At 44.4% G+C, this 26,975-nt stretch overlaps 1 protein-coding gene across 4 annotated transcripts in view; it reads right to left on the reverse strand.

The window, feature by feature from the left end:
• Nucleotides 1-9,221: 9,221 nt before the first annotated feature.
• Nucleotides 9,222-26,975, reverse strand: part of SSBP3 (single stranded DNA binding protein 3) — a 167,713-nt gene continuing 149,959 nt past the window's right edge. For 2 of the 4 annotated variants that reach the window (XM_081010677.1, XM_081010675.1), the window contains 11 exons: nt 26,534-26,600; nt 26,343-26,419; nt 21,134-21,222; nt 20,962-21,010; nt 19,189-19,224; nt 18,321-18,375; nt 16,547-16,617; nt 14,732-14,810; nt 13,343-13,371; nt 12,836-12,937; nt 9,222-11,238 (listed from right to left, as the gene is read on the reverse strand). In XM_081010677.1, coding sequence (XP_080866803.1) covers nt 11,209-11,238; nt 12,836-12,937; nt 13,343-13,371; nt 14,732-14,810; nt 16,547-16,617; nt 18,321-18,375; nt 19,189-19,224; nt 20,962-21,010; nt 21,134-21,222; nt 26,343-26,419; nt 26,534-26,600 — 684 coding nt within the window. In that variant the 3' untranslated portion in view covers nt 9,222-11,208. The remainder of the gene's footprint in view (nt 11,239-12,835; nt 12,938-13,342; nt 13,372-14,731; nt 14,811-16,546; nt 16,618-18,320; nt 18,376-19,188; nt 19,225-20,961; nt 21,011-21,133; nt 21,223-26,342; nt 26,420-26,533; nt 26,601-26,975) is intronic. The other 2 variants (XM_081010678.1, XM_081010676.1) reach the window with 1 other exon arrangement.

The following is a 26,975-nucleotide window of genomic DNA, read 5'->3' on the forward strand; positions in this document are numbered from 1 at the left end:
CTCAAATCTAACTTGACAATAAATTAAATGAAACAAAGTTTTTTAAAAAAAATCTCTAAAATTCATCAGCAGGAAACTGAACAAAGCTATTTGGGTTGCTAGAAAACAAATGGGTGAAGAGTGATTAAAGCAGAGAAATTGAATAAATTCACTGCATATAGTCAACAGTGGAAGATGTAGGACAGAGACTTGTGCCTGAACTTCAGGGGGGAGTGTAAAGCACTCAAGAGTGGCCAAGAAATGAAGTGCTTGGGAAAGGGGTAGTTGTTGTGTACTGTACTTCCCACCTTCCCTAACCATTAGCCACTCTGGCTAGGGCTGATAGAAATGGTAGTCCGCAACATCTGGAGAGCGCCATGTTGACTCTCAATGTTCTTGTAAAGTTAGATGGCATTAGCTATTTCCTACTCTAGTTTTAAAAAGGGAGCAGGATCATGCAAATTCGAAGTTAGTTAGCTTATCATCTGGGCCAGGTCAACTGGCAGAGAGCATTATTAAAATATTTAAGAATCAACGTGGTTTCTGCCAAGGATAGTTGTTCAATAGATTCCTGAGCAAACTTAACCGCTATGGGATAAAAGGACAAGTCCTCATGGATGGGTAACTGGTTGATAACAGCAACAACAACATTATTTATACCCCTCCCATCGGGTTGGGTTTCCCCAGGACACTGAGAGCAAGAACAAGTGAATGGTCCTCATGTTGGAGGGAAGAAAGAAGTAGAGCTCTCCATATCTGCAATGATATGCAGTTACCAGCTGAATTATATTTTTGAGCTTAACAAAGTACAACCACAGTGCTGCTAAAGATGAAACATGTTCCCAACAAATGATTGGATCTAGCATTTGGGGTCCTTTGATGAAAAAAATATGATGTAAGATTTGTGCTTGGTGGGGAGAAAGTGGATAGTTTCCTGCTTATTGGGATTCAGCAAAGAGACCCATTAGCAGTTGGTCCAGGACAGACAAAAGAAAGTTCTTCTCATAAAGAATAACTTTTGGAATTCGTTGACAAGATGCAACAAGCACTAACTTAGATGGCTTTAAAAGATTAGACAGACCACTGTAGAATAACTCTGAACAATTACTAGTGATGATGGCTATAGGCAATCTCTAGGTCAGAGCTTTCCAAACTTTTATTGTTGGTGACATACATTTTAGATATGCATCATTTTGTGACTTTGGTAATTCAGTTTTGCTGGCAAACCGGAGGTTAAACTAACCCCTTTCCAGCCCCATGGGGAGCGCAGGGAGCATTCACACGACACACCTACACACTGCAGCTGACACACTAACGTGTTGTGAGACAGAGTTTGAAAAGCTCTGCTCTAGGTTCAAATGCCTCCAAGGACCAGTTGCTAGAGAGTAACAACAGTAGAGAGGACTGCTTTCATATGCTTAAGGTCTAGCCAGAGGCTTTTGGTTGGTCACTGGGAAAGGGGGGACCAATCAGCTCCTGAGAATTTCTTATGGGGGTAAGAGGAAACAAGAAGATGTAGAGGCTTGCCATGTTACTGTGCTGCATCTGCTGGCACATTCCCCATCTTTTCTGTAGAAGAATGTAAATCTTTTGAAAAGATAATGGCATGTACCCAAAAGGGACAGAGCTCCCTAAGCAAGAGAGGTTGAACCACCCTACTGCATAGCTGCAGTTTGCTTCTGATCAAGCAAGAAGCAGCAAAACTTTGACAAAGCAATTCTGCTTACAGGAAAGCCAGTTGTAGAAAAAAATATTTCCAGCTGAAACATTGTGAGTTTCTTAATTAATTGTGCTTGTCCAAGAAACAGAAAATTCTTTTCAGCTTGGTTGAATTCTATTATTTGCATAGAACTGAGGAGAAAATCTATTTTACAACCTCATCTTTATGTAGCTAATAATATACTAGCTGCAGGAGGCTTTCCAACATGTTACTGTCAGGTCTTGCTAGGGATGTCAACAGCAATTGCCTGTGTGATGCTGGATACATCATCTTAACACGCCACAGGCCCTCAAAACTGGCATCTCGTTGCCACTTCAGGACTGGATGGATTTTGACAGATGTAGAACTGCCTTGTGATGCAGGGGAGCTATCCGATACCAGAGATTTTCAGCTAGCACGATGGTAGCACTCGGCAGCTCCTCAGCCACAGCGAGCAAGCCATCAGACAATGGCTACACAAGACCTAGTGCTATACAGGGAGACCTGGCTGAGCGGTTTGTGTCTCTTAGATATGAAAAGAAAACGCATCAACAAAACCACCAGGAACAATCTGTATTCTCAACACGCCTTTCCACCCTCTTGTTTCCCTCTGTTATGAGCACAGACAAATGCTCTCTCCTCCTACAGTTTCTATACTACGGTGACAATTCTAAGGCTAGGCCCCAGGGACCTGCCAGAGTGTTTGTGATAGGCTTTTGAAGTTGCTCCCACTCGTTGATCTCTTTGTCTGAACTGTTTCAACAGGTATGCATGGCTCAGATAAAACACAGTGCATGATGAAGCCTGTATGCTGTTCAAGGGGAGAATTGTTTCTTAAAACAGCATGTTCCCTTGATGTGAAGCTAGTATGAAATCAAACTCTGCAGGCTGTGCTAATAGCTCTACCAGGGGTTTGCATGTGCCCACAAACAACTCAATCTTAGACTTCAGTTGCACACATTCTTCCTGTACTCCCTAACAGGGAAAAAGGAAAATGGGAAATGAACGCGTTGCACAATTGGCGTTTCGTTTTTATCTCATCTAAGGCCAGCTTGGGACAGGCTCCTGCCACCTACCATTTGTAGTCCAGCGCTAGACTGAGGACAATGATCCCCCTGGGTGTTCTGAAATAGAATTAGCATAACCAAATAATAAACATTCATGATGTATAATTCCCACCACCACCACCCACACATCAGAATAGCTACCTTAACTTGCAGCCAGTGTTATGACCAAGTAATATTTGTTATTCCGTATGCTCTAGAACCATAAACCAGCAGGTTTTTATACTATAAACTTCTAATGCTTTAGCTAAAGCACTCTAAAACCCAGCAAACACCTTCACTGCAAAAACGGATCTAAACAAAATTCTCAGTTTCACAGCAAAACATTACAATAAAAAATTCTGCAATTTATATCGTAGGGAGGAATGTAAAGTCAGATTTCTGATGACGCTTTTTTTTTTAAAAAAAGTTTGAAGTGTATAGCTTTTACTACGGTGGGGTAGAGGTGGGGAATTGGGATAACTTTAAATCCATTCTCTTTGTTTGTTAATGACTTAAACAACCTCGTCCCAAACTATTACAGAAGGAAGCAAGGAGAGCAACAGCTACAAGAGCGCTGGCAAGATGCAGGATTGGCCATAGGGACCCTGCTGAACAGCTGGCCGGTGGCAATTCCAACAGCTGCACGCTGGCTGGTACAAAGGAGATGCTGCGTACAAATGAAAGTGCAAGAGAGCAGCAGAACCAATGAGTGGCTCCCCTAGGGCCACTGAACCGGTGGTCTTGGATTAAGAGATTAAGAGAAAGGAATCGGAGAGCTGCCTTGGGGGTTCACTGAAAACACCTGCAAGTGCATTTAGCCTTCGCAAGTAGTCCAAGGGTGGAGGCAGGGCTTAGGGCCTGTCAGCAGCTTGAAGAATAAAAAGCAGCTGTGGGGAGCAGCACATCACATCTCTTGGGCCGTTTCTAGAGTCTCTGCGGGTGCCCAGTCTTAAGCAAACCATTGCTTAAGGCTGGACAAACAGTGTCAAAGTGCAAGTCAGCAAAGCATGTGATCCTATGGTTAATAATCCTAATGAATATTAAGTTGTAACTCCCCACAATGCTTCCACCGTAGGGGAGAAGAACATTTGTGGCTACCCAGCCAGATGGTTGGGGTATAAATAATAAATTCTACTACTACTACTGCCAGAAGACCCCAACCATTTAAAGTCATCTGACTCTCTTAACTGGGGACTTTGAAGAAACAGTTGGATTAATACATTTCATTTCTGCTGTGGGGGGATGACAGATCTTCAGTAATGAGATAATTGGAAGGCTGTCTTCTGTAACAGATCAACAGATATTTGATGGATTGCCCTGCTCATAAAAATATACCACTTCCAGTTACCAGAACAAATACGAAGTCCAAATCCTGATATTTAATCTTAAATTTAGACAAGCTGCTATTATGTTATTTGGAGGAAAAGAGGAGTATAACAAGCAAATGGTTTAATACCTGTAGCCATCAGTGGAATTTGCTGTGATGGATGTGTGTGTGTCTATATAAAACCAAGTCTACCATGTTTAAATGGATCCTAGTTCTATGGCTTCCACAAAGTGTAAGTAGGCAAACATGCCCCAGGGATAGCCTTAGGCAAGCTGATCGTTTGGTGGAGGACAATATCTAGAGAGAAATAGGGAGAAATGCATTAGCTACCAAATCTAGGGTCTCAGGCAGTTCTCCCCCTCTACCTGGGAGGTGAAGACAGAACATACCTGCCCCTCAAGATTCTGCTGGGCTCCACACTTTTATCAGCCATGCAATGGGCTTTTGGTTTGACCAATGCCAGCATCAATAATAAGGGGCAGCGGAGACAGGCATTGGGCTGGAGCAGGAGAAGAACTCTCCCTTCTGTGAGGAGAAAGGGCCAGAAGAGGTTCTTAAAAGAAATAAGAAAGTGAAACAAAAGATTAATATTTAATCAAAATAAACTGAAAATATGTTATTGGGGAAATTGTTATAGGTAGAAAGTAGTGAATGTATAAGTAACAGGGAGGAGGGATGAAAGAAACCCTGGCAGCTGAGGGGGGTGGATAAGGTACAAAGCTGAGCATGAAGGGAAGGTGGAGGGTAGGGGATGAGAGATGGGTAAAAATTCATTGAAATGCATGTGGGGATGAGATGGACACATGCCTTTTAGAACCTCTGGATCAGCAGATTGACTAAAATAGAGAGGCCGTTAATAGCTCCAGAGCAAGACAGAGCTGTGGAACTCCTTGCCACAAGGAAAACAGTGGTAAAGAATGCAGTGGCAAAGTATCCAATGCTAGATTAGCTCTTAGCTGAAAATGATGTCAGTAATTGCTGGCTGATTATATCAAAAGTCCCCTGTCTCCATTTCATGACTGGCACTGCCCTTGCACCACCATTTTGAGAGTGGGGGGCCGTGGTCATTTTCAGACACCTCAAGTGGGCTGTGGGGGAAGGAAGTTTGAAAACCCCTGGGTTATGCCACAGATGTACAAAGTGGCTTCATGCATGTGGCATGCCTAGATAACACACGTCAGTGATTATCAAGTTTTATCACTATGAAGCATAGGATGCAGAAGTGGGCATTGTATTTAGCATTCAGAAAATGTCAGTCTTTTGATACTTTTCGCTCATGTAGTTAAAAAAATAGACTTGATAGTCCTCAGGCAATGCCTGTTTAAATCTTACAAGCAGAGAAGCGCAGCAGGCTGCCATCACAATGTAGTATTCGCTTGCGCAGTAGAACTTCCCCCATCCCTTTCTCCACATGCCTCAGAACAGATATAGGGAGAATGTGGGGGGGGGGGGACTTCTGTTGCACAAGCAAGCAAGGTAGTCAGATACTGCCCAGAGCTTGAAATGCTTTGTCCCTCTCTGATCCCTAATAGGATCAGAATAAATTATGTATGAATAAATTTTGCGAAACACAGCTTAGTGCAATATTTTGGTACATTTTAAAAGGCCATACAGCTTGTGAGCAAAATACTTGAAATGCTGGCCCCAACAGAAGCTGTAACTCTATTGCACGAGTATTCATCAACTGCCTTGCTCCCTGTCCCTGGGATGAATCGGGATTTAAGTGTTGCTGAGTCCAAGTGCCGTGTTGTTTAGATGTGAAAAGGTAATATATGGAGGGCTGGATTCAGTGGGTCTCGCTAGCGGAAGCCCATGCAAGGTCTACTGCTAGTACAACGGGGCTGCTCCCCCATGTTGTTGTTTAAGTCATTTAGTCATGCGTACTCTTCGTGACCCCCATGGACCAGAGCACGCCAGGACCATATGCCCCCCAAATTCCCTGGAGGTTTTTTTCTGCGAGAATCACCAGAACAGCATGCAGGAGATTGTTCTACCAGGCAAGCAAAAATGCTTTGAGCTGAGCTGACAAGAGCAATTAGCACCATTTTGAATTCCTCCCAGTATTGCTCTCTGTGTAAAAAAAATACTTGGGAGAAGTCAGACCATTCTGGGAGTCCTTAAGCTAGAGAACCAGGAGGGAGGAAGCAGAGTGTTGCGGGCCTTTTCTGCTTTTAATCAGATGGCTGCACTTAGGCTGGAAAAACCAGACAAATATAGGATGGGGGACACCTCGCTTACTAGCAGTACATGTGAAAAGGATCTAGGGGTCTTGGTAGACCACAAGCTTAACATGAGTCAACAGTGTGATGCAGCAGCAAAAAAAGCTAATGCTATTCTAGGCTGCATCAACAGAAGTATAGTGTCCACATCAAGGGAAGCAATAGTCCCAACTCTATTCTGCCTTGGTCAGACCCCACCTGGAATACTGTGTCCAATTCTGGGCACCACAATTTAAGAAGTATGTTGACAAGCTGAAACATGTGCAGAGGAGGGCAACCAAGATGATCAAGGGTCTGGAAACCAAGCCTTATGAGGAGCGCTTGAAGGAGCTAGGTATGTTTATTCTGGAAAAGAGGAGACAGAGAGGAGATATGAAAGCCATCTTCAAATATTTTAAGGGCTGTCACATGGAAGGGGGAGCAAGCTTGTTTTCTCCTGCTCTGGAGGGTAGGACTCAAACCAATGGCTTCAAGTTACAAGCAAGGAGATCCCGACTAAACATCCGGAAAAACTTTCTGATGTAAGAGCTGTTTGGCAGTGGAAAAGACTCGCACGAGAGGTGGTGGACTGTCCTTCCTTGCAGGTTTTTAAGCAGAGGTTGGATGGCCACCTGTCATGGATGCTTTAGCTGAGATTCCTGCATTGTAGGGAGGTGGACTAGATGACCCTTGGGGTCCCTTCCAACTTTTAAGATTCTATGACTAGCAGCTGCTGCTTAAGATGAATTCTAGTGCTGCAAGACATTGCCCAGGTTTTTGTTACATGCACTGGGCAGTTTTCCACACTGCCGGTTGCGTGACTGAGCTCCGAACTGCAAGTGGAAAGACCAACACTGCTTTCAAAACAAGATTACAAAAGTGCACGGAGTTTTGTACAACCACACCACTACGTTGCTTGAACGGTGGGTGCTGTGTTTACTTATCCAACTAATCCTGATGTGCAGCATCCATAGTCAGCATTCTCAGATGGCCAGCAGCTGTTGGATGTGCTCATACTATAACGGCACAAGGACTTCCTTCTCACACGATGAGACGAGTTGCAAAGACCACTGCTGCAAAAATTACTCTTCATCTCCGTAATGTTTCTCCACACCAGAGAGAAGCGAGCTGAGAATTAACTGCTGTGGGAGCAACCCACTATAGAGGTGGATCTGCTCCTCAGCATCAGCTTGTAGGCAGCCTCTGGCCTTTCTTCACATCCTTTTGAGTGGTTATGCCTGGCTGGAAGGTGTCCTTGAACTCTGATCTCCTGCTCACTTTGATGGACGACAGAGAATTGTGTGTGAGCATGTGTAGAAACTAGCCCAGTATAAAAAGGTTCACACCCATTGCTCCACCTACTTTTTCCTCTGGCTCCACCCACCATTACCACGTGGCCCTTTGGAAGGCGACCCAGAAGAGGATGCAGCCCTTGGGGTCCCCCCCGCCCCCACCCCTGTGGCACCACATATGGCTAGAGGGACCTCTTCACAATCTTCCCTGCAAAGGCCTGGGAGCGACTAAACAGCCAGTCACCTATGCAAAAAATAGCTTCAACTGACCAGGTAATGGAGCTCTTGTGAACTGGAAGAATTTTTTCTTCTTCTGTCAGCTTTTCAATGTACAGCGGTACCTCGGGTTAAGTACTTAATTCGTTCCTGAGGTCCATTGTTAACCTGAAACTGTTCTTAACCTGAAGCACCACTTTAGCTAATGGGGCCTCCTGCTGCCGCCGCGCCGCCAGAGCACGATTTCTGTTCTCATCCTGAAGCAAAGTTCTTAACCTGAAACACTATTTCTGGGTTAGCGGAGTCTGTAACCTGAAGCGTATGTAACCTGAAGCGTATGTAACCCAAGGTACCACTGTACTACAAAATAACTACCAACATAATTAGGTATGGCTAGGCAGGCCTGGAACCTTCCCTGCATATATTTGCAACTTGTATAGCTGAAACAATATCCCGCACAGAGATTCCTGGGCCAGGATGCGCAGAACTATACCACAGGCAATCCCAAAGAGCTGGTATATTTTCCTTCGTTTCAAAAGCAGCTTAATGAAACTCTCTTTCAGGAATGGCTTGCCATTTAGAAAGGAGCTGTGTCGTTGGAGAAGTCCAAAGCTCCCAGAGGTGAGCAAAAGTAGGTCACAACACCCTTAGATAGCAACTTCCACAAGTATGACGATGCCACCCTGAAGGCAGTAATCCAGGCTTCCTCCACTGACAATCACATGGGTACAGCCATACCTCACAGATCACAACAGCGCAAGCCTTTTCGGGCGAACGGTGTCAAACTCAACACCACTGCAGGTTCATTTTTTGCTTCTTGTGAGCAGCTAGCAGGAAGGACCACTGAGGACTTCTGCTGTTTAAAAAACACATGGTAGTTTTTCTGGAGGTCTGCTTATAACCCTTATTTCTAGGAGCTTTAGAACTGCTGCCACCATCTTGAATGGGCTTTTTTTCTGCCTAAAGCAAAGGACAAGATGGCACACATAAACAAGCACTCTACTCCACGTTCACAAGCAGCTCATTATCTCGCTATCTCAACACTGCCAATGGGACAGTGTCCTTCTTTCAAGGGCAGGAGTTTGGGTTACTTCCAACAGAAGGAAACAGCTTAGAGAGCTGCTGCCCCCAAAGATCTGCCACCTGAGGCAGCTGTCTCACTCTGTCTAATAGTAGAGCTGGATTTGCTGTTCCTCCATTGTCTGATATACTGTTCTCGAGCTACTTTTCCTATGCATTTTCAGTATTGACTGAACAGGATAATAATGCCTTAAAAATGAATGTGGCGGCAGGAGCCTGGAATCCAACACACTTATAACCTTTGTGACAAGCAGTTAGCTGTGTCTTCAGAATAACGAACGCAGCCGATGACCATAGACTACACCCCAAGCCATCTCTTCTGGAACCACTGCAGGCATGAGAGTCAGAAGACAGCTGCTACGACAGTAACAAACAGCAAGGGACTGAAATCAAATGTTTATATTTATTACAGCATGGGGGGAAAGGGAGAGGAGAGGGTCTTGATTCATCTTTTAAAAACCACCCCGAACCAATGAAGACAATAATTTAGCTATCACTTTAATACAATGAAACCTGTCAGTTATCCTTTAAAAAAAATAGAAAGGGTGCTGCAATAGCAATGGGACAAATTGGTTTGCCGGTTTATCCCCCCCGCCACCCCGCTTTTAAATATTTTCTTGACTGAGAGACCAACCATTTGTCAACCCCACCCCCCCATCATATTTCTACAGAGAAAACACAATTAAAATGCCTAAGAAGAAGGCAAACATTAAAAAAAGTCATCGTACTACTAAAAAAGTTTGTCAATTCACATAGTTTTTGTTTTCAGTCAGAATAATAAAAAGCCAATGTTTCCCCCCAAAAAAACCAAACAAAAAAAAAAACATTTCGTTAAGGGGTGCGGAAAAAAGACATCCCTTTAATAAAACATTATCAACAAATATCGTACACAAACTACAATGTATAATAATTACTTTTCTTTTCCCTCGCTTAATTTTAGAACCAGACTACAAGGTAAGAAAAAACACTGAAACAAGATACAATGTTCTCAAGAATCCGCACAAAGGTAGGTAAATCCAGGGGAAGATAATATTTTACATAATATGAAATACATAGATCAGAAGTGAAGTTTTTTCTTCTTTTTATATAAAACAAAGACCAGCTACAAGGGAGTGTAATGTACAGAGATCCCAAGACTTGCGAGTTTCACTATACATTGTATGCTTTTCTGTAGTCACCTCTACCATGAGAAGGTAAGGTTTTTTTTTTTTAATTTTGCTTTTAATTACAGAGTAAGAGAGAGAGAGAGAGAGCCTACAGAATAGCAAGTATACATTTTAACAACAATAATTACTTAAAAATATCTCCATCCAGTTTCAGAGCATATACAGTGAAACCCTAATAAGATCACATCATTTCATTAAAACAAAAAACAAATGTTAAGAAGTTTGCGCTCACAGTTTTCGTGTCCCAGGTCAAGTTTTTAACCCCTTTCCCTTTCAATTCTGGTGGACCAACACCTCCCCAACATAAAAAATAAAATACCACGTACCCTAACCCCACCTACCCACCCACCCCTGGAATTTTTGACACTTCAAAAGTTTTGCAAAAGGGGAGTTAATAACATTTCTTTGTAATTTGCGGAGAAGGACAAGGGAGGGAGGGGGCTAATACAGTGCATGCCACAGTCACAGATACCAAGATCACAATTAAAAGTTTTGGAGGATGTGATCCTACAAGGGGGCCAAGCTGCATTATGCAACTGAGAATGAGGCAGAAGAAATCTGTTCCACTTGGATCTTCCTTGCTGGAGAATGTTTTGTGCTGCAAAACATCAAATGCGGGGGGGGGAACAAAAACCAACCAAAACAAAAAGAAGTTGGGGTGGGGTGGGGGGAGAGGGAGGAAGTGGTCTTCCGAACAAAACCCACCAATTTATATATAAAAAAAACCAAACTCTCCAGTTTTATTAATTATTTTAAAATGGCTACAGAGACAACATGAGATTTCATATCTAGACTAGCTTCCTTGCGTAGCACAGCACAAACATACAACAGGTTTAAAAGAATAATCAAGCAAAGGAGGTTGGAAATCGGGTGCTAGAGGCTTTTGTTTTGTTTCCAAAAAAAAAAAAAAAAATTCAACAAAAAAGTGTCATGTACATAGAATAAACCCTTCTTCTGCAGAAGGATCTGGTCATGTCTTGAAATATTTTAAAGATTTGTCCTTCATTGTTTTATGGAATAAAAAGTTCAGCCTTTTTATTGCATGAAACTAAAAATCAGGGGTGGGTCTCCCCCCGGCTCTCTGCATGTCTCCCTGCCAAACACACCTAGATTCTCTTCTTGCATAATTTCTTGAGATCCTCCAAATGGCAGCCGACTTTTTCTTTATCCTGGAGAAGAGGATGCGGGGTGAGGGAGGAGGGAAATCACACACTCATCGTCATGCTGGGAGAATACTGGGCGGTTGGGAGGGAAACGGGGAGGGGGCGGAGAAAGAGAGAAATCACAGCGTTAGAGTGAGGCAAGAACAAGACCAAAATGCTAAATGTTGCGGAAGCTGAGGAAATGAGATATGAAAGAGATGTGGGCTTATGAAAACTATAAAGCAACGTAATTGGCTTCAATAAATCAGGAGGGCTAGAATGTGCTAAAGATTAATTTATCAGGACGTAATGACTCCCATTTCCCCAAACCACAGTTTGCCAAACTGGGGGGTAAAGGAGAGTTTAATAATAATAAAAAAAGCCTAAACAGTATGTGGCAGAACACAATTAAAAAAAAAAATTCCAAATGTATATAATGATAAATACAGTGCCAGTTTACAGTCTTTTATAGGAAACATACTGTGTTTCATTTCAAGGCACCACTGCATGTAATGAAGTACCACTGGTAGAACTAACTCATCTGGAGGGAAACACAGGAGCAATAGGACCTCATGTATGGACGTATTCAACTAAAGGAGGCAGCTTTCCTAGCCCTTCCCCTTTGCTCATCAAATTTTGACTGGGAATTCTGAACGGCAGGGCAGGGCTCAATCTTTGGCATATGCTACTATGCAAAACATAGATATACATGGCTGGTGCAATAACCATCATCTGAGACTACTGATGGGTAGAACTCTGTCCCCACAGGACCCCTCACAGGAGGAAAGGAGGGAAGCCATTGCAGATTCTTCCTCTCCCCCTCCCACCCTGGAAAGTTTCTCCAAAGCGCCAGATGACACTCCAGAACAAGGGGGAGGGCAGGATGAGGCCTTCCTCTAGTGAGCAGGAGGAATCCTTCTATTTAGATGCTTCACATTCACTGAAATCACTGTTATGGAAACAGCATGAAATGGACATGTAGACTGCCAGATGTGATCTCACTCACTCACATATACAGTGCTTGGAAGCCATACATATTAATTTGCTGCTTGCCTGCTGACTGTAATCATATTTCGAAGTGGTAACTACATTGCTGGGTGGTCCAACTTAATAACCCATGACTTGCTGATCAAACCAGGATGACCCTCACAAATGAGTCAAGTAACCATGGCTGGTGCTGTCCAATGTTGGCTTCATTTTCTGACTGCTCCTGCCTCTTGTTTTGTAGGCATAGCTTCATAAGCCAGCTTAAAGCCATGGTTTCACAGTCTGGTTTGTTGGCCACGGGCAAACCATAATTAGTTGGCTGGAATGGGTGGTTCAGAGATGCAAGCAAAGCACAGCAGTGAAGCTAAGCAAATCATGGCTTAGCAAGACAAGCGAACCATGGTTTCTTTTCTCTATTTTAATTGCCTCGGTTTGGAACCATTTATACCTTTTGTCTTTGAAAGGTATGTCACATCTCAATATGCCGTACTGTGTACCTTTCCCAAGTTTTGTCAGCTCCAAAGCTGCCATTTCTCTATGTCTAGTTCCCTTCCCCCACCCTTTTATGATCACATAGCACCCCCTCCCTCTCCCCTCTCTGCACATATCAATGATTCCTTCCCAGAAATAGCTTGAAAGAGCCTAACAGGCTCTGTGATTCAAACCCCGGTTAGCATGAAGAGTTGGTGTAAGGATGACTCACATTGTCATTCTGGAAGGAATGGAGGAAGTTGCCTCCCAGTTCACCATCATCTCGTGGAGTGCCGGGAGGATTGCTAATGCCACTTATGTTGTTTGGAGAATTCTGCAGGGTTTTTTTTTGTTTTAAAAAGAAACAACAGACCACACAGAGATACACATGCAAGAAGTGAGTGTGTGCCTTTTCGAGTATGCTGCGTACTAGCAACTGCAACAAAAACATATTGTTCTACAATGGAAAAAAGATCACACGGATAGCTAAATATATATGAGAAAATGACTTGTGTTTGATGACTCCCTCACAGGGCTAAGAGCAAAAGGAGGGGGGGGGAGAAGAGGGAGAAAATGTCCTTGCACTGGTGAGCAGAGGGCAGAAAAGAAGGGTAGAGCTTCAGTACTCCTTCCCTGGCCCTACCCCCAGGGTCCCATATTAACCCCCCAACATAGTTGTTATTTTGTCCATGAAAGCAAGAACAAAAGAACACGGCCCAGTCTAAGAATGCAGACTTACTTTTGGAAGTCCATCTATGTCTCCTGACCCTTGTGAAAGAAGAACAAAAGAAAGAAAAGAACGGTAGGCTGTTAGTGGGGGATAGCTGATTTCCTTGCTCTTGATCAGGGTCCCCCCCCCATCAGCTCTCCCCACTCCCCCACCCCCGTTCCGCACCAAAGTGTCCGGTTCCTGAACCATCATCCAGAAATAAGACGCGGCTGCAAAAAGCTCTGCCTTGGCCTTCCCGGAAGCAGCTGGCAGTACATTAGTGAGCTGCAGGTCACAGCTGGGCTAATGCAAACCTCTTAACATTTGCCTCCAGAAAGGGACATGCTGGGGTTGCCTCAGCTGCCATTCCTTTGCATGCAGAACTCCCGGGAGCAGAGCCCCGGCTCACCTTCCTGCACGGCACTAGAGTAATGGCCTAATCGAGTTGCTACGGCCTCGGCTCCCTCCCGCGAGCTTCGTGACACTGATCAAGATGGAGTATAGCACCTCTACTTCAGCAAGATGTATAAGGCAAACATAGGAGGTTAATGGGTCTTTCTGCTGCTTTAATTAAAACACTCGTGCCACGGTTAGGTTGATGCTGCCGCTTCGCCTTTATCCATCAACAGGAGCCTGGCAAAGCCTGTGACCAGCAGTCCCTGCTCTCTGGCTACTTTCCTATGCTGAGTGTGTCAGGAATGGCCAAGTCCTCACAAGACTGGGCTTTGTAGATTACCGGCACTGAGCAAGTCCCCAAAGCTCTGGAAACAAACAGGATCCGCACCACAAAAACAAATGCTGAAAGCACACATCAGCCAACAGGCAGAGTCTTAGGAGCTCTGAGGTCAGAAAGCATCTGCTACAGAATTTTGCAGAGTAACAGGACAAAGGCCCCAGGTGTGGAGTCTAGCTAGGACTAGGGTCACCCCACCACCTTTGCAAGGGGTCCTTGCAAGGACCGATACCTGTACTAATCCCGGATTCAAACATTTCCCCCCTAGAGTGCAGTGCTGGGTGACTGCTATTTTAATTTCAACCATACACCCGAAGTAACCCTACACCAGGGTCACTGCAAAAAGCAACAATCAAAGCAATTTGTGGTTCGCTGCATGTCCTCCCAGGGTTCTGTACCAAGGGTACTCTAATTCTGGACCCAAATAGATTATAACATATCTTAAACAACTATTCCACTGCCTGGTGTTGATCCCCCAATCAAAAATTCTGCATTCCCACATTAACATAAAGCAATGTTTTCAGCCAGGAACAAGTACATGAAAAATGTTAAAACATGTTTGTGATTGCACATCCTATACAGTTAAAATGACAAAGTGCGCAACTAGAACTCATTTTATCACTGCTGGTTCTGGGATGTCCCGTGAGATGATAGTCCAAAAACGCTGAATATTGCTGAAGTCTTACCTAATGAGCCATTCATGTGATGCGGCTCCATCCCACCCATGCCTCCCATTGGGCCATCTGAGCCAGGTCCCATGGGGAACTGAGAAAGAAAGAAAGAAAGAAAGAAAGAAAGAAAGAAAGAAAGAGCTGTCAGTTACCACACATCACTCATATTATAAAATATCCAACATACAATATATTAGCTAGATGCTTCAGAACACCAATGGCAGCAATGCTCTGCAAACTGAGGTTTCTGAATTCTGTTTAAAACACAAAATAATGAAAAGTTCTTTAGGAAACAACAGTTTGCACTGAAAACCCACCATCGCCCACTGGGTATGTGTCTTCCAAATTGAGGAGGTTTGATACACACCCTGTCTCTTCGAAGAAGCCATTGATCTATTGCATCTTGTACCACTCCTGTGGGCAGACTCAGTCCTGACAAGGAAGTTGCAGAGAACTCTGCTCTTCTCTTTTGGATCAAAGTGGACAGCCAAATGGAGCAGCTGCTGTCCAGCTTAACACATGGTTGTCTGGGCATCTGATACTGTTGGATGGCCTACGCCCGGCCATGCCACAACTACAGTACTTTTCATCTGTACAGAAATTTTGCTACCACCCTCTACTTCAGCACCATGTGTGGGCAGTCTGGAACCCTTCGACCACAAACTACTACTATATGCAGGGTCCATATAAAAGCCATCTCCAACTTGCCATGTGCAAACCAAGGGAGGAATTCAACATAGCATTAAGCAAATTTTTGTGCTTGCGTGATGAAATGAATGCTCTGCCTTCTCTTCCCCCTGCAGGTGCTTGTGGGTGTTTTCCTGATCCCAACAGAGCCAGTTTTGTGGGCACAGGAGGAGGAGAGGGAGGAAAGCTAGCGGAAGTCCATACATGGGCTTCTGCTGGTGGGGCTCATTTGCTGAATCCTGCCCTTAAGTGACAGAAGTAGTGCAAGAGGTGGAAGTTCTAATAACATGACTAATCCAGGCCTCTGAAATCTCATCTGCCAAAATGTTTCAGTTGCCAGTCAAGATTTCTTTAGGCTCCATGTCATCTAATTGTACCCCTGCCTTTCATTCAAGTTACATAAGGAAGCACACGCTGGATTCCTTGACAGTTTTCTATCCAAATACTGGCTAGGACCAGATTTCTTTAGCTTTAATGGATTAAGCCACAACACCTGTATTTAGACCCCAGTTGTTTTTTATTCTTGCAACCATCAGTTTGCTTCTCCTAACATCCCATGAATTAAAACCCTGAGATTTAAGTGTTTGCTCCTCCTCTGCCTCCTCTCTATTCTGTATTCCATCCTCTTTGGACAACGTTTTCTGAGAAATGGACAGGACACACTTTAAGCAATCATCCAGCTACTGGAGTTTAAACTAGTTCAGTCTGAAAAACTAGGTCTGAACATAGAAGTATTCAGGAAAGAGCTGCCCTTCCCCAATAAGAGCTGCTTATCTGAAATATTGGGCTGGCATTGTCCTGAAGACAAAAATCTGGCAGGTAATCTTAACAGAATCTCTTTGAGATCAGCTTGAGTAAAAGGTGAAGAAAGGCCCGGGTGTCAGCTGTGTCTCCTTTAAATGCAACCCCGCTAACCAGCAATGTGCATGACAATCTTGACCAGAGCTGCGTGAACGCCGCTGTTTTAATAAGCGTAAAAAATTAACAAAGTCGCTGAAGAGTTAATCACTTTTTGATGGTTTGTTTTATTTCTGTTTTGTAACAAATGGCTGAAATCAATTAAACTGCTTTACCCTCAACTGATGAAGTTAATTATGATTTGTTATGGTATCTGATATGTAAATTATTAGAAAGCAGACTTACATTCGACCGACTGCCTCCAGGCGGTACGGGATTAATCATTGTGTAGATGTTGTCACTTGAATTTGTCGAATCTGTAGAACAGTGAAACCCACTAAGTCAGGGTGATTAATTCATTTCTTAATTAAAACAAACTCATGCCACTTGAACTCATTCTTTTGTATTTTATCACCTAAAATTCTCTCTAAGTACCACCATTTTCTGGCTAATTTGTATTTAATGAAGATTCACAAAGTTTTTAATCACAGAAATTCAACTGTGAAAAGAATTCTGCTACTAACCGAGAATATTGGGGCTTTCTTGCCAGGAGTGGTGTAGAAAGATAATTTGCTGCCATGTGTCGCATAACACCTCAAAATTAGCTGATGCAATTATCTTACTACAACATCATATTTCATCTTTAAAAAAATAACAAAATACATGGATGACATTTAGTCACAATATTTTTTTTTATTTTTTTTTAAAAACAGAAAACCCAATATTTTTCTTAATAATGAAAGCACTACAAGACAAGTGTTTAATTGAGGGGCAGAATACAAACAAAAATACACAAATTACAAGCAGGCAATGGTGACAGGAGAGAGAGAGAGATAGAGAGAGAGGGAGGAGTGGTGCCTACATTAACATATGGATTGTTTTATTATGACCTAGTCTGAAATGTAGGTCAGAGTTCTCATATAAATGCAAGAGCAGGAAGGCAGTGGTAATACTACACTGAAGCTCCACCCCTGCAGCTGTGGTACACGAGAGTTACACGCGGCATGGCTTACCTCCCCAGAGCCACCACTCCCCCTGCTTTTATTCTTGCCACCGACACATGCAATGTATAGTAAATCACCCTTGCAGGCCTATCAGGAATATTCACCGGCCCCAACACTGACACACACTCTCTCTTCCTCCCCTCCCACTTTACTACGATGGAAATACATGGAAGGGGGGAGGGAATTTTACTCAGCCTCCTGGGGAGTGAGCACCGTTTTACAAAGTGGAATTCACTCCCAGTACAAATATGGCAACACGACAACACTGACCTGGACAACAAAAAGAGATTTGTGTAGGCCTTCCTGGTGCTAATATTGGGCAACCCAAGAACAGAACAGCCCTAAAGAAGTTGGGGTTTTTTTTAAAGGTGGGTGGGACTGGCTTAAAAACAACAACAATAACCCTCTTTAAACTTCTTTTGGATATCTGGAGAATGTTCCTACTTAACTTCTACAAATCCACCCCTCCCACAAATGATTTTTCCTTATCTACCAACATAAAAATAGGTTTTTAAAAAATTACCGGAACCTCTCCCAACGTGTCAAATTTCACATGGATAATTCATCAAGGGACGCAGCGACCTCTTTCACATGGCTTACTGGGAGCTCAAGGCCGAAGTACGGTGCGTGCTGCCTTCCACCCCTCAGGAAAGGCTTTTGGTGCAGCCAAATCTCCCACTAACCCCATTTCTCATACGCCTCTTGCGGGGCTCCCTCATGTTTTAAGCCCTGGCAGAATAAAAGCCATCAGCACATGGCTGGCAGCAAGGGCAGGGAAAGAGGAACAGAAGACAAAACCTCTCCCTTTGAAAAGAGTCGGGTTGCTTTACAGCAGCTGCGCCCAATCAATAGCCAAACAGTGCATCGGTGGCATGCAGATTGTTGCTGTTGCGACCTTAAATAAAATCCAGCAGCAAAGGAAACCTGCTAAGCTAACCCAACCATTACCGGGCTCTCAATTCTCTTTTAAAAAAAATAAAAAATGGGAAATTAGTGCTGCTTTCTTTCACCCTTACCTGCGGGGCTAGGCATGATAGGTGTTCCAGGAGGACCTCCGCCACCAGGGGGCCCCTGTTGACAAGATTAAATACACATCAGGAACCACTGTGATAACACAGCCTGCAATAGGTCAGCCAGATCCTGCTGCTGTCAGCAACAATGTCTCACCTTGGTATTCAGCCAAGCATTAATCTCCTGCTAAAACCTTTGATGCACTCTTGTAGCCAAAGTGCAATTTCTTTGTTTAAGCCTCGGGAAAAATGAAGGTTTTACTGAGGAGCGGGGGGGGGGGGCACATCTGTGCAAGGACCACATACCAAGTCTATCTGCCAGGGTAGTTAACAGGGGGTATTCTTTCTATAACCTTCACATCTGCAGAAGGTGCAAACAGAAACGGGCAACTCAGCACGCTGCAACGTACTTCTTGGATGTGCCAATGGGACGATCTCATTCCAGAACAACTAGAGGAGTGTGCATTCAAAGTTCTCCACCGACACACAAATTGTAATCACCGTGCGAAATGCGTTCTCGAGACCCCTTAAACACAGTTACACCACCAGTGCATCATTCGCACAGCTGGGGTCGCTAAGGGATTTCTTTCCCTACTTTTGAGGCATGTTCAAGACTGGGGGGGGGGGCGGCTTTTAACATGCTTTATTCACATTGTCTTGAGGAACAGAAAGGAGCTTCCTCAGAAACCATGCAGCTTGGACTTTTTAGAATTCTTGGCCTCACTGCAGAAGCGAATACACAAGGTACGGAACCAAGTCCCTGCAGGCACTAGTATCCTGAGCTAGGATTCCTATTTGTGTGCACGCAAACACCAAAATATTGAATTGTATGGTGGACCGGCATGTCATGACCCATAAAGAAATATAAACCTACCACGTATGTACCAGGCGATGAAGAAGAGTATGGAATCTGCAAGAAGATCAGAGCATAGGCATTACTTGATGAAATATACCAACTGTACAGGGAAATGAATCCTACAGGTGATGACTGTAGGCCAAGAGTCCATACAAATAAATTTATTATTATTATTGAATTTATATACCGCCCTATACCTGGATGTCTCAACAACTGTTACCTGTGTTCAGGAGATGGATGCAACACATACAACCCAGATAACATCATTTCAGTCTTATTGTTTTTTTAAAATGTTCAGAGAACCCAAGATAGGAGCAGAGGGACACTGGAGCACATCCCACCATCCCACTGGGAAGGCATAGCTGTCAACTTTTCCCATTTCTTGTGAGGAATCCTATTCGGAATAAGGGAATTTCCCTTTAAAAAAGGGAAACGTTGACAGCTATACTGGGAAGGGGAATCAACACATTTCAACAGAGATTCAGGAACCCTCTTAAAAGATTGTACACAAGGGAGGGCAGTGGGAACAAGCACACGAGATCTGTCCCCTGGCCACCATTGGATGGCAAATGTCTGAAGCCGGGAGATTCCTGTACTTGTGGCAGTTCCCCAACCATTTTAGAAGCCTGATATTCTGGGGTTGGAAAACACGCAAGAGTCTCTACCGGCACACGCAGGTCCCGCTAACTGAACACTTGTTATGCAAAAATTCGCTTAGTTGTGCCCAAACTTTGGTATACAAACGGCTGATTCAGATATCTGAACAGCTGGACTTGTGAGAATGGTGTTGCTTAATCGTGAGCTTTATTTTCAACGGTGAGCCTGAAATTTTCCTACTGTGTATTTGAGCCCACAAGCAAAGCCTCTTCCTCAGTCGTTGAGATGGGGGCCAAGTCGCTGTCCCTGAGCGGCAAAGAACATGTCAGAGCCAAGCCCACAGAGTGCCAGCCAGGTTGGCAGCTGGGACAATGAGGGAGACACCAAGGATGAAGAAAAGGAGGAGGAGGAGCTTGGCTTCCTCCAGGACTGAGCGAGTGAGTTTCGTCACTGCAGTAGCTGGTGGAGGAAGAAGAGGATTTGGTGCCGATGCTGGCCTCAGCTTCATCATAGGCTTCACTCTTTGCCTAGGCCTCAGTGCCAGAGGAGGGCGAATAAAGGAGGATAAAGAGGTGGGGGCTGCACCAGCGGAGGAAGATCCTCAGCTCAGTCCCACGTGCCTTCCCTTGGCTGTCCTCATGGGCTCATGAAGTGACATTGTTGACCAACTAACTCACTGGTTAGATTCAGGCAAGGGGAGTGGAACTGGTTCAAAAATGGGCAGAAAAGGGGTAGGCCAGTAGCACTTATCAGAGATGGAGGAAGAACTGGGGGAGGGTGACGGGGTGGAGAGACCATGCTGGTGTAGATATATAGTAGGAAAATGTGGTGTTTTTCCTGTTGCCTTGTTTTATCAGGGAACGCAGTGGGTTTTCCCAATAGAAAACAAAGGAAATGATTGACTCGTTAGGCGAATGCTAGCCTAACGAGCCATTTCTCAGCAACACATTATGCTTGGAAAGCAGGACCTATGTGTACAGGAGACTCCCTGATTCAGACTTTCTCCCTCCAACTCATGAAAGGAGACTGGAATGGTGGCTGCAGTGTGGGCCTAGTTAGTTTGGTTGTCCCCACTCACCCTGACAGTAGAATGCCAGAAGATGGCAAATGAGAGGAATTCAAGTACTACAGGAAAACTAAATTATGAGGGCCAAGTTTACAAGAACAAAGGCATTCAAATAAATGGACACTTACTGAATTAGCGCTGTTGGGATTGGGCCATGGTCTACCAGCTCCTGGACCCCTGGAGTTTGAGAGAAAACAAGCTTTCAGCATGTACAGGGTGACAACGTGAAGCCAAAATGATTTCCACATCTAGAATTGTAAGAACGTCAACGGAAAGCCAGCAGCATGGCAGTTGCCTTACATGTTAATCCCAGGCATGCCGGGCCCTAGAGAGTTGGGTGGAGGTCTCATTCCGCCGCCATAGTTCTGCAATGATAACCAAGGATCAGTCTACCATAACGAGAAGGGAAACCGGAGAAGAAAAGAGAAAGGAAAAAAACAAACAAAAACGAGAGGGTTAGTTTGTGAAAATGAACTTTAATTAAAAAAAAAAAAAAGATGATGATAATGAACATATAGGCAAAATTGGCTACTTTGAAAAAGTAAAACTGGACGGCGGCATCTCTCAATTTGCTCTTTGACCAGGCAAAGGATTTTTTTTTTTAAAGGGGGAGTGGGGAAGAAAATCTTAGAAGCCACCCAAATTCCCATCTCATGGTAGGAGTGTACCAGGAATGCCCAGTGGGCTAAGGCTTCTAGCACTGGCCAATGCAGGTCATCAAGGAAGCCGTAGCTGCACCTAAAGGGTATGGAAGATGGTTATCTTGAAAGGTAATAAACACAAACAAACAAGACCGAAAAAGAGAGGCTTGTCACAGGAAGCCAAACGGGAGAGGTAGACATGAAAGAATTAAGATTCCTTGCTTAGTGTTGTGGTGGGAGAATTGCATGAAAAGAAGCAGGAGAAAATGTGGGGTGGGGTGGGCAGAAGAGAGAAATGTTCTGCTTTAAGGAAGACAAGGCAATGAGCACGTGATGGGGTGTTCAGAAAGGGGAATAGTGACAGCACAAAGGTTTGCAACAGCTTCTATGTAAAGAGCATTCAGTTACAAAACAGCAAAGCTGGCCAGTCACAAAACTGCACAAATCTTTATTGGTGTTCATGTACAAGAAAGAGAAGACAATTCTTAGGCCAGAAAATGTCATTTCTCTCCCATTAAACACGGCTGGCAAACACTTTCGGTTTCCCCAACACAGACCAAAGTTAGAGCACAAATTCACTTCTGTGCACCAGAGAGATACTACAGAACTGTACTAGGTCCCACTTGTTTCGCAAAGGAGATCTAAAAGATGAAATCTGACAGAAAGGGCGCCAATCTGTCACAGCTGCGAGGCCCACAGAAAGCTAACGATTAAGGGCTGGGGATGAAAAGGCAGCTTATTGTGGAAGTCTACATGTGAGCACTTGCTGAAACACCTGAAGAAGCTGCTTCCTCCCCACCTCTCTGAAGTCGTAAATCTAGATCTAAAGTCGGCGGCTATGGATTCCGATTTTCTTGGTTCCTGAAAGACAGCTAACACTTCGCTGGCTGATTGGCTCCCCTCCAAACATGGCTGCCCTGCAGGGCCTGATGGAGACTGCACAAAGCAGAGAGGTGGTTCAAAGCAGGTTCCTCTTTGAAAAGAGTTTAAAGCAAAATTGCAACTGGCTTACATACTATTGATAAGTGACGCTTTTACCCTCTCGGAAGAGCGGCTCGCTGCACACGAAGCAGAGCTCTGCTGTGATTTTGTTGCAAGGGTTTCTCAGGAACCCTCAACTCTTGAACGGAACACTTTGGCCTTCCATTTCTCCTGACAGAGGGCAGCCACAGCTGGCAACAGATCATTAGCCGATCAGTACAGTCCATACTCCTGGCAAGCAAACAGACTGCTTGGCTGAATGCTAGGCAACCTGGGTAGTCACAATCTCCATTAAAAAAAAAAAAGCAAATCAAAGAGCTTCACCTGCCTTGCTAACTTCAGCTGACTACACAGGACAAGTGGGATGGCTCCTTCCTCACACTTTCATTAATGACATGTTTAAACTCTTATTGGCTAGGAACAGGGACCAATGCTATTTTGGAATGAGAAGCAAGCACCAAAGGGACAAAAAAGGACTCTCCCCCCCCCCCCCCACAACTCTGCACCCATAGCAAGGTAAACAAGAGCTAGACACAGGGAATGCTCATCTACACACATTTCATGCATGGCTTTAGAAAGACACCATGCACCTACACTTAACAACAGCTGCAAATTCAACCACGGCAGATGCCTACGTAACTACAACGCCAATGGAATGAAATCACTCTTAAGTACGCCACTTGGTGGGGATGGCAAGCACATGGCTTGTCCAAGTTGTACAGCACATCCAAAAGTTTTGAAGCAGTCTTTGTTTGGCTGACACAACTATAACAGATGCAAGCTGTTATAATAACACATCAGGGACTATTAAGAGCTTTGTACCCATCACTAACAGTGCCAGACCATTAAAATAGATAACAAAGCGATTGGAATCTAAGCTTGCCGGAATGATTATGATGCAAGCAACTTTCTTTCTTTTTTCTCTTGCTTTCCTGGAGGTGTGTGGCTTCAACTGGCGTTCTAATGGACAAGTTCATACTTTGCACCAGTATCAAGAAGTTCAGTTACCGTATTTTTCGCTCTACAAGATGCACCCGACCATAAGATGTGCCTAGTTTTTAGAGAAGGCTTCAGGGATAGCCGCGCAGCCTGCATTCGCTCCGTAAGATGCACACACATTCCCCCTTACTTTTTAGGAGGGAAAAAGTGCGTCTTATAGAGCGAAAAATATGGTATTTATCTTCCTCTTTTGCACTCTGCTTCAGATGCTATGCTGCACAGCCTTTCCAAACCTGGGGGTCTCCAGACTACAACTTTTGCCTTTCCTGATCATTGGTCATGCTGGCTGGGGCGAATGGACAACAACTTGAAGGTCCTGGGTAGACGAAGGCTGATGTATTATGATAAACAGGATTGATTTGTATAAATTAGATGCAGAAGATTGAAACGTGGGCTCATACTGCACCTATTCCAATTGTTTTCTTTGCAATGATGCTGTCACAGAGTTATCAAGACCTTTCGAGTAAAGTTGTTCCTAATAGCAGGCAACTATTATTCTGCCCACTTTCTCCAAGTCTAAGCCCTCCTTCTGCACTTGCCTATGCCTCCTGCTCAGCTATTGCCAGTCCTAGCCTGAAAACAGATGGTCTGACTTAAAGCCTTCTCCTTACACTTGCTGACCCTGAGGTTAATCTGGTAATAGCAGCAGAACCTTAAGTGCTGGGCTGACTTATCACAGGTGGCTACCTAGGAATGGTGTTTGTAAGGGTCAACACTTTTGCTGCAGCTGCAGATCCAAAGAACTTCACAGGGTATTACTGGATGAAAGCGATTTGCAAGGAAACCCAAGGAAACGTTTTATGCACGTCCCCCCCTTTTAAAGTGGTAGTTCAACACTTTAAATGATTACGATTTCACAGTTGCTGAAATTGACAAACCTGATAGTATTAGTAAAAATGACAGGGGGATGGAAGGGAAAGAAGCAAGCCGCTTTTCTGACGTGTACTAGGCCCTGTTAATACATCCCTTGGTATGCTGACATTTTCTTAGTATCAGTTTTAAGTGAGGGACTCATGGTGTGCTGGGGTTCTGGTGTTAAATCTGTAGTCGGTTTTCTATGCTGTTCCTTCAAACACTGAACCATAATCATGGCTTGGAAGGCTGTCTGAACTGAGCCACTGCACAGATGGCTAATACCAAAAGAAGTTTCAGAAAGTGCAAGGGACCTCACTAAAATGTGGCTACTGGTTATGGTTCCCCTACAACTGTTTTCTGAAGTGCACATGTGGCAAGCTGGTCATCTCTAGTATCAAACCATGTGATACAGGTGCCTCAATCTATTGGATTGGACACTACAGAAAAGCCTCATTGTGTAGCTGAGTATTACTAATGACCAGGCTTTCCATATGGTTACATGAGCAATACTTTAAGAGACCACGAGTTAAATGATCATCTATCCCAAGTCAAGGAAAATCTGGCCTGAATGTCCCTAAAGTTTAATATGAGAAAGCAAAGAGAGGTATCTGAGCTTGTCAGGTTTCAGGAAGAAGCATGCTAAGAGAACAAGGAGAGAGCAGGATTGCAAAGGAAGGTCCACAGGGAAGCGGCAAGCCTGTGAAAGAAGAGATGCACATTCCTCAGTACCATCCGTCAACACTTATTTATAACAAGTAAATATACATCATGCACCTCAATAACCTGATCCAACCATGGCACAAAAAGTGGACCAGCCGAGAGACTGGAGAGAGGACCTTGTATCTCTCTCTCTCTTCACCATCTGACTCCATCTGTCCCCTTGGAAGCTTCTCACACTGATCCGTTGGCTCAGAGAGTCCCAACAGAACCCACAAAACAGACGTATTGCAACAGAATTAGGTATCTAGGAGCAATGGCTTTCTAGGCAGCCTACGAAGTTGTCCAGATCCTTAAGGGTTAAACCTTGAGGTACGGATTCAACTAACTGAATTGTTCCTTCCGTCCTCACAAGGTGCTTGATCCAGAAGAGGAAGTGGGGAAGGAGCTTTTTGCTGTGTTCTCTCCCTCCCCACAACCCTTTCCCCCTGTCCCAGAGAGCCTCCAACCCTCCAGAGCCGATTTTAGGGAGATGCAAGGGGCTGCAGAAGGAAGGGGTGAGTAGGTGAATGCCACCTCCCACAACGTCCACTGGCGGGAGCTTTCCCTGAGTGGAGTTCTGCTGAGGGGATGCTACCACCAGAGGTAGCAATGCTGGGATCCAAGACTGAACCAGAACTATATAAAAGCAGATACGCGCCATGATTGGCCCATGGCATGCATCTGAGAAGTAACCTGTCAGCCCTCCTCTTCCCTCCATCATTCCTCCTGCAGTATGTAGTAAATGTGAAGTATGGACATCAAATAAACTTTGCTGGGCAGCAAAAAAGAAAAGAAAAAGCAAGCACCTTTTGGGTCGACCTGCATAGTCGATAGGGTGTCTGCCGGTGCTATAAAGCGCAGAATAGACTGCAGCAAATTTTTTTATTCCAAAAAACAATTAAGTGAAATAAATTCAGCATTGTACCCGCAAAACCCCCACCCCACCTAAGGGTTAGCATCTCAAGTTGTAAGATTCTTTTCTGACCAGAGTCCAATTAAACCGGAGTTTGCCCATTTGGATGAAAAGAGCAAAGATGGAAGGTGGGAGCAGGTGAGCACATGAAGTACGTGATATGAGGATGTTCACTTCTGAAGCCATAACTAGATGTTGGAAGGTGGGATTCCCCCCCACCCCCCATCCAGACACATGTAAACACACTAATGTAAAATGCATTATCGCTAATGGTGAGGAAGAAAAGGTTTGGGAGGAATGGAAGTGCTCCTAGCTCTTCAAGCTCCCAGAGGCTGCTTTTATGATGTTTTGCTCGCTAACTTCGTAGCAAAGGTATTGCTTGGCACTGGACAGGGTAGGAAATGCTCTGCCCAGGTTTTACCTGTGGACCTGGACCCATGGGCCCCATTCCTCGTGGAGGATTCATCCTTTGCATCGGCCCTCCCATGTTGGGATGCCCTAGCGAGGGAAGAGAGACAGGAAGATGTTACTTTATTACTGGAGAGTAATGCACTTGGGGAAAGGATAGGCCAAGGGGAAAGAACACCTGCAGACAAGCCGAATCACATTTACCTTGTTGTCGTGTGGGGTCCATTGAGTTGGGCAGCAAGGGCTGTGTACCAGGAACACCCCCTGGAGGCTATGGGGGAAAGGAAACAAATCTGAGGAAATCAAATACTTGGGAGATGCACAGTACAATGATCAGTATTGCTTTGCTACATTCGCTGCTGCAATTAGAAAAACCAGTCATGGGCTGAAGGCCCTTTTGGCTCAGCTGCTTTTATATCTATACTCAAAAGCATTAGACTTCAAGGAAATGGGTCAATTTACTGATGAGGGTGAGGGCAGAATAGCCCCCTTATGCTATAAGCCCTGCGTTTGTCTCATATTGCCATTGTGTGGGCGTCTGCAGAGGAAACCTGGTTGATTCGAGGATAGGCTTAATCTTCCCTAGAAATCCTCCTTCAAAAAGGAACAGGAAAACTTTCCCCCCATTCCAGTTATTCTTGGCCGA

Source organism: Podarcis pityusensis (genome assembly GCF_964106645.2).
Source record: "Podarcis pityusensis genome assembly, chromosome: 6".
Lineage (NCBI taxonomy): Eukaryota > Metazoa > Chordata > Lepidosauria > Squamata > Lacertidae > Podarcis > Podarcis pityusensis.